This window comes from Nelumbo nucifera, chromosome 1 (genome assembly GCF_055504915.1).
Source record: "Nelumbo nucifera cultivar China Antique chromosome 1, China Antique-T2T, whole genome shotgun sequence".
NCBI lineage: Eukaryota > Viridiplantae > Streptophyta > Magnoliopsida > Proteales > Nelumbonaceae > Nelumbo > Nelumbo nucifera.
The window spans coordinates 176,612,584-176,625,461 of NC_142649.1; the positions used below are offsets into that span (position 1 = coordinate 176,612,584).

Below are 12,878 nucleotides of genomic sequence, written 5' to 3' on the forward strand. Positions count from 1 at the left end.
TAACCTAATGCTCACCCATGCTCTACTATGATTCAGCTATAAGATAACAGTACCATGACTATCAAAGTGTAAACTAGTTGACCAACTAGTCAGCTGAGAGCCCTATTAACTGTATCACTAAACAAAAGGTCAATATATTGCCGAGAACAACTAAGCATAGACAAGGTTGATTACCAACAACTAGTAGATAGACTAGTGAAACATGAATCTATTTTAGATTTTTAAATTTTAAGTTTGCATCTAGTTACAATCAGGACCAACATTTTTAATAGAAAAAAGAATTTCAACAAAAGAAAAGAGGGTTATGTTAGGGTTTTAGGCAATGAGATTTCACCATTTTTAATAGAAAAAGAAATTTCAACATCTGCCTCATCATTTTTATACAGCATTCACATCTTTGACAAAACAAAGCCCCTTTGACATTAGATGATTTGTAGTCAATATGCTATACACAGATGGCAACCATGCAATGTCTCCATTCTTGGAGGAATTGAATTATCTAAAAGTAGCTTCAAAGAAGAATCTTCCACCTGATCTCTGATGAGTGCTTCATAAAATGAATGCCATTTACACTGTCTCCACGGTTCCACATCCATGAATCACAATTCCACACATTGACCTTCAGCTCCTCTAATTTGTTTAGCAAATTGATGCATTCTACATTTCTCTTTCCAAAAACCTGTATAATTTTGAACAGAAATTACACAACTAGCCAATAATACACCATTCATCTTCCCAAGATCTAATTCTAGAACCATCTCCTACTAAATCCATTGAGGACTGTCCTAACACTTTGTAAAAAAATCATACTACCCTTCATACATAAACCCAAATAAGACGATCTTATCTCCCCTGTTTATCATTCAAACTTCCATACACATACTTCATCCACAGTGCATCTCTTTCTAAGCCTTTTTTGATAAATGTCTTTTGATGCCAAATTTCCATTGCCACTTTCCCAACATAGCTTGAACAAAATGTGGATAATAGCCATATATTAATCTCTTAACTGTAAGAAAAATATTATTCATAATATACATACAATACATATATATATATACTTTAGCCTTTATTTTGTTTTGTGTAGTTTAAAAGGCGTGCCTACGCACTTAGGCAAGGTGCATTTTAGGGTAGGTGCATGTCCGGTGCACCTTGTGCTTCAGCCCAAGCTCGCACCTTTTGAAAAATTGCACATTTTTTCTTTTTTTATGCTTAGCAGCTGGGGAGGGCTCCACAAACCCCATATTTGCTAATGTTGCTCATTCATTCATCCTAATAAAAGATATTTTTAAAAGACACTTAGGCCTCATTCGCGTCTTAATAATCCATTTACTTGGGTAAATGCACTTATCCTAGCAAATGTTTCCTAGGAAGCACTTACCCGGATAAGTGCACTTACCAATGTTCTTTTATTCCCCAGGTAAAGTTGTATAGTGACTATTATATCCAAAAAAGTCACATTATTGAAGGGAAAATAGTGTCCCATCACATATTAGCAATTTTCTGCAAGGCTGGTAAGTAATTTACCCAAGTCTAAGGAAGGTGTTACTTGCCCAAGTAAATGATCCACTCAAGAATCGTTCTTTTCCATGGGGCACACTAATTCTGAAATATGAATGCAGGCTTATTTTTAATGAAATTTATCTCTCTTGCCCTTGTAATTGTTCTATACTATTTTTAATGAAATTCTATTATTGATCAAAAAATGCAGGTTTATTTGTTTTTTGTGGGACCCACCAATTTAAATGCTCCCACTTCCCAAAAAACGAACAAGGCCTTAAAGTTATGAAGCCCTTTTTACAAGGAGTCTGGGAATAAAAATTTAAGACCCTGATATGGACTTGTTTGGGCTTGCCTCCAGGGTATTGGTACAAAAGCAGCTCATAGAATCAGGAATGCATATTGTTTAACATCACATTCGCTATTTGGAGTAATGCATTTAGGGGAAAAAGAAAGAGATTGAGAGTTTTACATGCTTGAATATATTTTAGATGTCATGCTTGATTTTATTTTTATATGTTCATTTTAAATATGCTTTACGTGTTGTGTTTATGTATTTTAATTTGAGATAATAGGTTTTTTTTTAAGTTTATATTTTAAAAATAAAAATAAAAGTTGCACAGTGGATAAACACTCTTGATCTCCTTCAAATCTTTATAGTGACTGATATTAATAGGGGTGTGGCATGAAGTTGCAAACTCCTCTAAAGAAAAGGAAAGAAAGATGATAGAATGGAAGCCCCCAGCAAGGAATAAATTAATAAAATAAGGTTAAACTTTGACAGGAGCTCTATGGGAAACCCGGGGATGGCGGAGGTATTGGCGGTGTGTTTAGAGGTTTCTCAGGTGAAGTGTTGGCTATGTACTTGGGACCTATAGGGGTAGGGGACTCACTAAAGGCCAAACCGATGGCACTGTTACAAGGCTTAAAATTAGCTAAGCAATCAAACTTCAGAAATTTGGAAGTTGAAGGGGATTCAAAGATGATTATAGACATGCTCAAGGGAGATAGAAAGCCTGACAAGGGACCCCAATGCCTCTTTTACCTAGACAAGAAGGACTGCAAATGGGATGGCCAACACTTTAGCAAAGCAGGGGGTCTATAGGAGCAGTTGTTTTGGGCTTTATTGCAATTTTGTTCTTAGGCATTGCTTTAATGCTGTTACAGGTTTAAGAATTCTTGGGTGACTGGATACCCATTCTAATGCAAAACTTGTCTTTCACTTATTAATATAATTAATCTTTTCTTGCTGATAAAAAATTAAGTTTATATTTTTAATTAATATTGCGTTTAATATTTTTATATGTTGCATATTTTTCTAATTTTTTGGCATTTTTTATTTTTAGCATATTTTGCAATTTTGCACCTTGCCTCAGAAAGGCATGTGCCTTGCCTTGCACCTCAGGCACAAAATGCCCCTTGTGCTTTTTTTGCACCCTGCATTTTTAAAACACTGGTTTTATGCCTATTTGTTTTTTAAGCATTCCAAATGACACGTGCTGAATATATAATATAGAAACAAAGCATAAGAAAAAACAACCAAGGGACTCTTTTAGATCTTCCGATCAATAGTATGTTGGTATGATATTGCCATGAACAAGGAAGGCAACTGTATTAAAAAGTTAAAGTTGCACTCTTTCTTCACAAAACGTGAACAGTACATTTTATGCTTATAGCATTCTTTTATTGCATGCATATTTGAAGTCTTTTTTTACCTGTAAGGTAAAGTATTTCATTGAGATCAAATAGCCAAAATGCAATAGGGCCCCTGTACAATGAGAACTGTATAGTGGAATAAACAGTAAAACTCAAAATAGACATCCCCCAACAGCCAAAAAAACACTATATGCTTCTTACAAAAAGGAAATCAAGCTCAAAAAAAAGAACAGGTGTGTCTGCTTCTCAATAGTGAGTGATTTGCCAACCACGAAAGCACCATCCCCATAATCCTGTTGAGCACCTATTCTTTTGACTTCTACCTCCCTTCAAAAACTCTGTTATTTCTTTCACACAACACTGCCCAGAAAACTGCAGAGGGGGGAATGCTCCATGCTACCTTTCCAGCCCTGCTTAGGCCTCCTAAGAACCAAGCCTCTATGAAACCCTTCACATCAGCCAGGAAGCACATTTTAACTCCAAATAGTTCCAGCAATCTTAACCAAATCTAGTAAGTAAAGTCAGTGTAATAGAAGATGGCTAGCACCACATTTCCATTACATAATGTGCAAGGCAGATCCGCCACCTCTAAGCCTCTTCTAATTAAAATTTCCCTGGTTGGAATCTTGACCAGCACTGCAGACCAAGCAAAGAAAGCCAGCATTGATGGTACAGACCTAATCCAAGATCCTGTCACTCGGAAAGGGAGAGGTATCCTCCCTTGATAAGCAGTTAAAAGAGGATTCCACTGAGAGGAACCCCACTTCTCAAACAGCCACTTCCTTTTGTCCTCCCCTATTCCAGATACCTTGGAGTCATACAAAATCTGCAGCAAGTTGACCAAAGACTCCACCTCCCGATCATTTAAATTCCTCCTGAAATGAGGGTTCCAAGTACAATGTCCATTTTGTCTCTCCAAGTAATCAGCCACTGTTGCATCCTTATTTACAGCAACCTCAAACAGATCAGGGAATAAGGCCATTGGAGGATCATCCCAACACCAATAGTCCTTCCATGAAAGTACACAATGGCCACTTCCCACTTCCCAATTCCCACTAGTAGTCCTTCCCTATTTGGTCTATATAAATTGACATATAAAATTGCATTAGCTAAATTTTACGTATCATTTTGTGGTTGACCCATCAGAACACATAGTTGCCTACAGAAGCCAAGATGCCCAATACAACTAGCCATTGCCTCATAATATTGACAACATGATAAGATACATAAATCTGCTTCTAAAAGATAATGGTATATGGGGCATATGCACCTGCTTTTCTCTATGTGGAAGAGGTTGCAGTGCATTGACAGAATCACAGAATCAGACAGGAGAGGAATTTTTGCTAAAGCAACAAGGATAGGCATCCGAGAGAGAGAGAGAGAGAGAGAGGGATTTCTCCTTCACTTTTTTTTTGGCTTCAGGGGGCTACACAATGGGAGGCATCCCACCCCTACCCACAACCCCCCCAACCCTGGTGACAGCGGAATTTGATCCCAAGTCCTACAACCAGCCAGAAAACATACCAAACTGAGCCAGTTGGCACTAGCTCTCCTTCACTTTCTAACTGATCATTTTATCAATGCATCTTACAGAACAGGTGGACAGGTACAGACTAGGAACATGTTCAGAGATAATATCCCTCTTTTTGTTCTCCACAAACCATAAATGGAGGCAAGCAGCCCTTCTTAAACGGGAAGAAAGGTTTTCAATAAATCTAAGTTATGTCTGGCTTGTGGAACCCAGTCATATGTTTTCTGTGAACCCCAACTCAGAAACCAGATGGTGGGTAGCCTTTGGGAAACTACCGAATTTGCAGATCTCATCACTTTTTGAGGCCAAGAGGAATTTGTTGTAGACTTCATTTCTGTGGATACATGATTGTTTTCTTGGGAAAACAATCATGTATCTTGATTGTTAGCATTGTATCTTGATGGCATTGGGTTCAACCAAAGACACTAAACAGTATACTCAGCTAAATAGTATATCAGAGATCATTGTGGTACTAAAAAACCTAAAGGCATGGACATAAATAAACCTAAATTATTATTGATGACATCCCCCACTCTTCCTTCATGAAACTTATGATCCCCATTGAATGAGTTGCATTTTAGTTCATAAACATGGGACAATAGATTCAAATTTAGTCAATGACTTCTTCCTAAAATCTTCTATTAGCATAAAGATGCTGTTGCCATCATATAAGAATAAGAGTTGATAGTTGTGCATCTTTCAGACTTCAAGCAACAGCATCATCTAATATTGCACAAAACATTCTCAATGACTTCCTCCTCCCATAATAATCTTCTCCATTTCCTTTTCAAGCAGAAGAACAATGAAACTCCCAAAACAATCATAATACATGAAGAAATCATCTAAGGAAGACAGATCTCCTCACCCATTTAAGAATAAACAGTGCTAGCAGCAATATAAGCTGTCTCACTAAAAATAGCCTCAAAGGAAAATCCCATCATGTTTCCAGTATAATCCACTTTATATCTCAGAAGATATTCCTTTATGGAGATAATACCACCCTCTTGATCGATGCAAAAGCTTTGGTTCCAGGAAACAAATCAAACCTGTAAAATTCTATATAACACAAAGTGAATGCTATTAACTAACCTGAAGGGCAAAGAACTTGGTGTTTAGGTTCTGTGTGTTTTGTAGAATGTGAACTACTTGCAGCCATGTATCTGGATTGTTCTGCAAATCCCGCAATATCCGGTCGGCAGCTGATCTCTGAAACACCACAAGAGAGTAGAAGAAACAAAGGAGTAAGGAAAAATTTTGCATAATATTTATTTTCTTTGAGGGGAGTAAATAAAGATGTCTGTAGTTACCAATAAATCTTCTAGACGTGCAATACAAAAAATGGGGTTTCTGCCGTGTTGCAAACCTTAAGAACATCTAAAAAGGGAAGAAGGAGAGGATTCGTGTTGAAAAGCTTATACAGCAATTTCATAAACTACAGTAAAATGCGGAAATTTAATACCAATCAGATCCCCCAAACTGACTTTGGCATTTACAGTAGCTTTAACCAACTCCAGTTTAAGAAAATAGAATTCTAAAACCAAAATAGTACAAATGCTATTTCCCATTTAAATGGATTCAAAATTTATTATCTTCTCGTATGTGTTTCCCATTCCAAATCAGAATCAAATCCACCAAAAATCAAAAAAAAAACGGCACATAGTAATAGATAATCCCAAAGAATTTCGAACGCTCAAAGAACAAAGTACTAACATTGAAATGTTTTCCATGATTAAAAAAATACATTTTTCCGCACCAGTATAACCCAAGCAACAAGAACCCCTCCTTCCCCCCCCCCCAAAAAAAAAAACAACAAACAACAAAAAGCACAAGCATCCCTCTTTCCACTCCGTCAGAACCACGAACCCAAGAACAGAAGCATATATCAATCACGAACTCCATCAAACAGCAATCACAACGCATACAAGAATTGAAATGCTCACCTCCTCCTTAGATCCCGTCCCATAGAACGCCGCGACCGTGGCATCGAGCAAGGGCACATCGATCGGCTGGCTCAAATCCAGAAGCTTCTCGGCGGCCATAGTTGAACACAGCCCTCAAGCTCTAACACAGTCCCGAATCGAACCGAAACAAGCCCCAAAACCCTAGAAAACCCCCCTAAACCCTAATTCCCGGGCTTCGATAGCGAAGTAAGCTTCAAAAAGAAGCAAACCGAAGAAAGAACACTTTGAAGTGGCGTGTTTTTTCGTTCCACCTCCCCCTTCCCTCCTCTTTTATATGTTTTCAATCCGTCTCCGCTTCTTGTCTCCCAAAATCACAGTCTCTTCCCTCTTGGTTGAAATCTTGAGCTCCTCGAACAGGAGATTAGGGGGAAAAAAAAATAAAGCGAGGGGCGAGATGTAATTTGACACTGGTTTCGGGCGTAATTTCGGAATTGCCAGTCAGTGTCTAGAAGAAACTTTGGGGGGAAAACAAATGGTTCTTTAGCGTTGCGAAGAATCGGGAGATGCTTGCGTTGATGACGCTCGATGCCTTTCGCGGCATTGCGGTTGCGGGAGTGAAGAACGTGTGTTGCCTGTGGGTTTGTGACTCGTCAGGTGGCTTAGGTGGCACTTTTGTCTTTTTGGTGTTGTGAATTTGAAATGACCTTTAGCCTTTTGGTCATTGGTTCAATTACCAATATGCTATTGTAGTTTCAACTTTCAAGACGCTGGTTTGCTCAACGCTTGGCACTCTAAAGTCTAAACCCGACTAGACCTGGACGGTACAAGTGATTGAACCGGTTGGGCCATCAAGGGTTTGATGTCTTTGACCCTAAATTCATTTGATTTGATTCATTGGAGTAAAATTGCTCTTTAAGTTGTGTTTGGTTGCAATGTAATTCCATTTGCACTAGTATAAATGCATAGAGTGCAATTGAAGAGAATACAAATTCTGATTTAGTTATGTTTTGGGTTTTACTATATTCTGCTTGGGCCTTCGGGTGTTATTTTACTTCATTTGTACTGAAATCAAACTAAATAAGGTAAGATTTGAAATAAAAAATTAAATAAGAATTTACACCCAAATCATTTGCACTGCCATAATTTTGCATCAGTACAAATTTATTTGCCCGACAACCGAATGCAGCCTTATGGAAAAAATCCACACTTTTTAGCACAAAAAAAAGGTCTGATGCCTATTTGTAGCCTTCCATGCACTTCTTTTTTTTTTTTTTTTGCATTTAACATTTGGACTTTCATCCAAAAAAGTGTTTGGGGTTTATTTTTAATGCAAATTTGGTTTTTTTTTTAATAATAATTTTGTTCTATTGTCAAATGGTCCTTTTTTAGTTTGTGATAGGTATGGTATAAATGTGAATTGGCTGAAGTCCACCCTTTTTACATTGAACAATTTGACTAAAAAAAAGTTTGCATCAAGCACTGAACTGGACAATATTTGCATACACTATATCTTTAAACTGATTCATGTGCTTTAAAGTGCTATGGATAAGCTACTTAACAGGCTGAAGTAGACAACCCTCTAAATGTCTAGCATGCAATTGATTGATCTGGGCTCTTCAAATTTCTCGTGAATTTAGGCTATCCGTCTGGAACCCACCTCAAATAGCCAAAAGCCATTGCATTTTCAGCCCTCCCAAATAAGCACACAAATCCTCAGCTTATACAAAGTGTTTGCCATACTGTTCTACCCTAAAAGCTCAAAGGCTTTAATATTATTCTTCATGGTAAATTAAGGCTCCATTTGGTTTATAGAAATATAGGTTTTGGAATTGGAATCGGAATGGGCTATTTTGGTTTCAACTGTTTGATTGGGTAGAATTGGAATCCCATTCCCATTCCTACTGGAATGGTCATTCCCTGTCCCTCCCTTGTGAATGAAATTCCATTCCTATTGATTTTAATTCTCATACCCATTATTGTCTAAACCATACAGATTATAGAAATGGACCATTCCGATTTCGACTCTAAAGAATTTTGATTCCAATTCCAATTTCGATTATGGTTGCGAATCAAATGAACACGGAGTATTGGTTCAAATATGGTTAAATGTATCCATTGCACCATAAGAGGTTTTACATACAAATATGGTTTGTAATATCAATATCGATGAATGTTTCAATGTATTGGGTTGGAGAAATTTTATAGATATTTTTCTAAGGGCCCATTTGGCGCATCTTTTGGGGACGATCTTCTGATAGCTAAAACAGTCAAAAGACACATTGAGTTTTTGCATGAAGATCCAAGCAGCTCGGAGCACATTTGGCATACGCATGTCTTTCTACACGAGAATAAAATGTGAAAGACGCGAAAAGCATCATTTGGAGCTTTCCGAAATCAACAAAAAATTGGGTCTTTTGGCCTTTTCGGTGTTCCGTCTTTTGGCGACTATATTTTTCATGCACCAAGCGAAAATGGACCGGAAATCAGTCTTCCCAACTTGTAAGCAGTGGAAATACTGTGTGGAAATACATGCCAAACATAGCAAAAACTACAAAACCATGAAAGTTTTCTAGAAACACTAAATTAGTTATTAAACATTCATTATAACATTAGAATAAATATCATTGCGCATTTAAGTCACAAAAAACATAATATAAAATTGTATAAACCAAGTAAAGAAAAAATAAGCGATTGTAGCAGGCATGTTTCTCTTTGTAAAACCTTTGACCTTTATCCATTCTCCCTTCTTTATATATGTCATTTAAACTTTTGTCTTTGCTAGTAATTAAACACATGCATTTGCATGTGATAATTTTTTTCACATTAATTATTTGAATTTTAGATATATCATAATTAAGATAAAAATTAAAAATTAATAAAAATAACAATATGATTAAAAAACTCAAATACTTGTAATAAATGCGCACATGCATTGCATATGAAAATTTTAAATTACAATAACAATTATTATTACTATTTTTATTATTATTGTTGTTGTTGTTAAGTTTTGTATCATTAATTTTTTCCATAAATAAAAATAAATTTTATTTTAACAAATATTTTTATTTATTATGGTGAATATATAACATTCCAAAATGTGATAGAATTTTGTGTTTTATTTTTTTTAATATTTATTATTCAATTATGACATCATGAGTTTCTTTGAAAAGTTGGATCATTGACCTACCATCTAGGTAAGAAAATAGCTTTACTTTTGGATTTTTTTTAAATTATATAGCATCCACATTATATAAATAATTTTTAATTATTATACTTAATTTTTGTTTGGCATAATTAATATATAACTTTTTATATATTATTTTGATTACTTCTACTTTTTATTCTGTAAAGATTTATTATTTAACTATCATATCATCGGATAATCCATTTGACTCAAACCACTAATCCACAACCCAAAAAGGAAAATAATTTGATTTTATAGGTTGGCTCTAAATTTTATATTACATTTTCATCATTGATAATGAATGTATAGTATTAGAGATGTACCCAATATTTATTTTTATAAATATGTAACATTAGATATGTTTCCAAAATTTTTTATATTTTTTGTTATTATTTATATTTTCTATTTTTTAAAATTTATTATTTGACTATGACATCATTTCATTTATAGGTTGATTTTAACTTTTTTATTCCATTTTCATCATTAATAAAATTACTTTACATTTCATATGTGTTTTTATTCAGTATAATGAATATGCAATATTAGAGATATGTCCAATTTTTTTTATTTTTTTCTATTATATATTTTAATTTTTATTATAAAATATGATATTATTTATTAACCCATTTGATTCAAAATGGTTGAATTACTTACCCATCATTGGAAGGGAAGAAAATAATTTTATTTTTAAATTAATTTTCAAAATATTTATTTTTATAATATTAAAATTAATTTTGTGGGTTAAATGAGAGAATATAACTTAATATGTGATTTAATGAGAGAGGATATGAAAATAGTTTTATTTCTAATTGGTTTTAAATTTTACATTCCATTTCCATCATTAATATAAATATTTCTTATTTATCATACTTATTAATGTTTACTATGTCGAATATTTGATGCTAAAAATGTTCCCATTTTTTTAATTTTTTATATTTTTGCATTTTATCTATTTTTTAATTTTATTATTTAATTGTGACAACATGGTCGGCCCATTTGACCCGAAATGGTTTAATTTCTTACCACTGCCTAGATGAAAACATATTTTTTTCAAGTAGATTTTAAAAGTATTTTTTATATTATTGGAATTATTAATTTATTATATATGAATTTAATTAATATAATTTAATGTTGAGAAGAAATAAAATTGCCTTAAATATATGATTCAACGAAGATGAATGCAAATTAATACCTTAAGTGTTGGATTTAATGAGAGGAAATTGAATGCATTGAATATCTTATAATTATTTCTTTTCATTTTTTTATTAATAACTGATTACCCTTTTGCCCTCATTTTTTATCAATAAATGTAATAAATATGGAGGGGTAAATTTAGTACTAAAAAATTACAAAAAATATTAACGAGAATATTCATGCTTTTTAAATTAGTATATATATAGTAAAATTTTCTTTATTTTCTCAGGCCCCAAACAACATGACAAATGATTACAAAGTTTGGTAGTTTAATCTCTAGGTTTTATTATGGGGAATTTTTAGAAAATGCTCTTATGATTTCCAATAAATACTCATTGTTCCATCTCAATTTAGAACAAATACAAATGTGTATAGTATAAATGCATAAAAAATACAAGGTTTTACACTCTACTTGTTTGTATTTGTATTCATTCCAAACTGAACTATGAGAAAAGGGGTAAAGCAAGTTGTCAAATTTTACCCTCTACATATTTGTATTTGTAGAAATATATACTCATTCGCCCAAATGTGGTTGCACCTTTTTTTATAGTGTTGCACCTAATTGACTAAAGTCAAATCAAACTATATTTTGTCTTGGTTAGTGTTGCAACTTGGGTGGGCCTAACCTCATCCAATCCTAATTTTTGCATGGATCGGGATTGAGTTTTTGGGTTGCGGGTTGTATTTAGGCCATACAACTTGGGTCTAATTATAGAGGTGTAAATCAAGTCAGGTTGCCCGCGGCCCAGCCCGACACGACGGCTAACGGTCCGTGTCGTGCCGGGCCTGGGGTTTGAGGCCCATGGGCCGGCACGACACGGTACGATAACACGTGTCGTGCCACCCACCAAGCCCATAACAAGCCGCGCTCAGCCCGCTCAAGAATATAGTCATTGGGCCCCCCTTTCAAAGGGGCCCAACGACTAGCTTCAACTTTTGGGGGGTTTATAAAAATACCCCTCCAACAGCTATAAATAAGCATATTATGGGGGTATTTCTGTATTTTGCTTATGGGGGCTGATAAAATGACATAAATGCCCCCAATAGTTATATAACAACTAGTTTATGGGGCATTTTGGATAAAGTTATAAGTAACTTTACAATGACCAAAATACCCCTCCCAATAACTAAATAACAGATAGGTTTTTGGGCAATTGAATTATGTTCAATTCCTATAAATATCCCTATCATCCACCATTATCATCACACCAATTCAACAATTCTCTTAATTATCTCTCTCTCTCTCATATTCATACATTCTCAATTATCTACAATATGAGAAATGTTGATTAGTTGATTGTCTGATTATGCATTCTCCAATTCTCAAGTCTCAACTTTATCAAAGTTTCGACTTTCAACAAGAATAAGGCTTGCTTAACCAGCTCAAGTATCTCAATTCGAGAGGCTTGGACGTTGAAAGGCTTCAACCATTGAAATAAAGTTGGGATTTTGAACAAGCAAACCGGGTAAGTCAAATTATATTAATTTTTATATTTTTAGAATTAAAAAAAACGGTCACCCTTCTCAAAATAAATTCCCCAACATATTCACCATGGATGACATTCAATCACATCACAATAATATTAGTGTTACCATTTATGCATTTGATGTCAATGGAAGTGGAACTTTCACCCTCGGTAATAGTGATACTAGGGGAAAAAGAAGGGCTTCTAAGCTAAGTAGCCCAGTTTGGAAAGTTTTCAAAGTAGAGGATATTGAGGGGAAGGAGAAATGGCCGTTTGCCAAAAATGTAAGAAAGACTTTAATTATTGTAGCAAGGGTGGTACGGGTCATTTGAGTAAACGTCATCTGCTCACACATGAGAAAGAAGAAAATGAAGGGAGAGAAACAACCCAAACACAATTTGGGAGGGGGTAGTTTTGGTACTTTCAAATATCCACAAAGAAAAATG

The 12,878-nt window shown here is 34.7% G+C and overlaps 1 protein-coding gene across 1 annotated transcript in view; it reads right to left on the bottom strand.

Annotated features, from left to right (window-relative positions):
* LOC104587254 (protein EXPORTIN 1A) overlaps positions 1-7,094 on the bottom strand; it is a 33,250-nt gene extending 26,156 nt beyond the window's left edge. Inside the window, exons 1-2 of the mRNA XM_010244788.2 lie at positions 6,628-7,094; positions 5,777-5,893 (exon numbers count right to left, since the gene is read on the bottom strand). Of these exons, the coding sequence (XP_010243090.1) occupies positions 5,777-5,893; positions 6,628-6,726 (216 nt within the window). The 5' untranslated portion in view covers positions 6,727-7,094. The remainder of the gene's footprint in view (positions 1-5,776; positions 5,894-6,627) is intronic.
* Between the last annotated feature and the right edge of the window lie 5,784 nt (positions 7,095-12,878).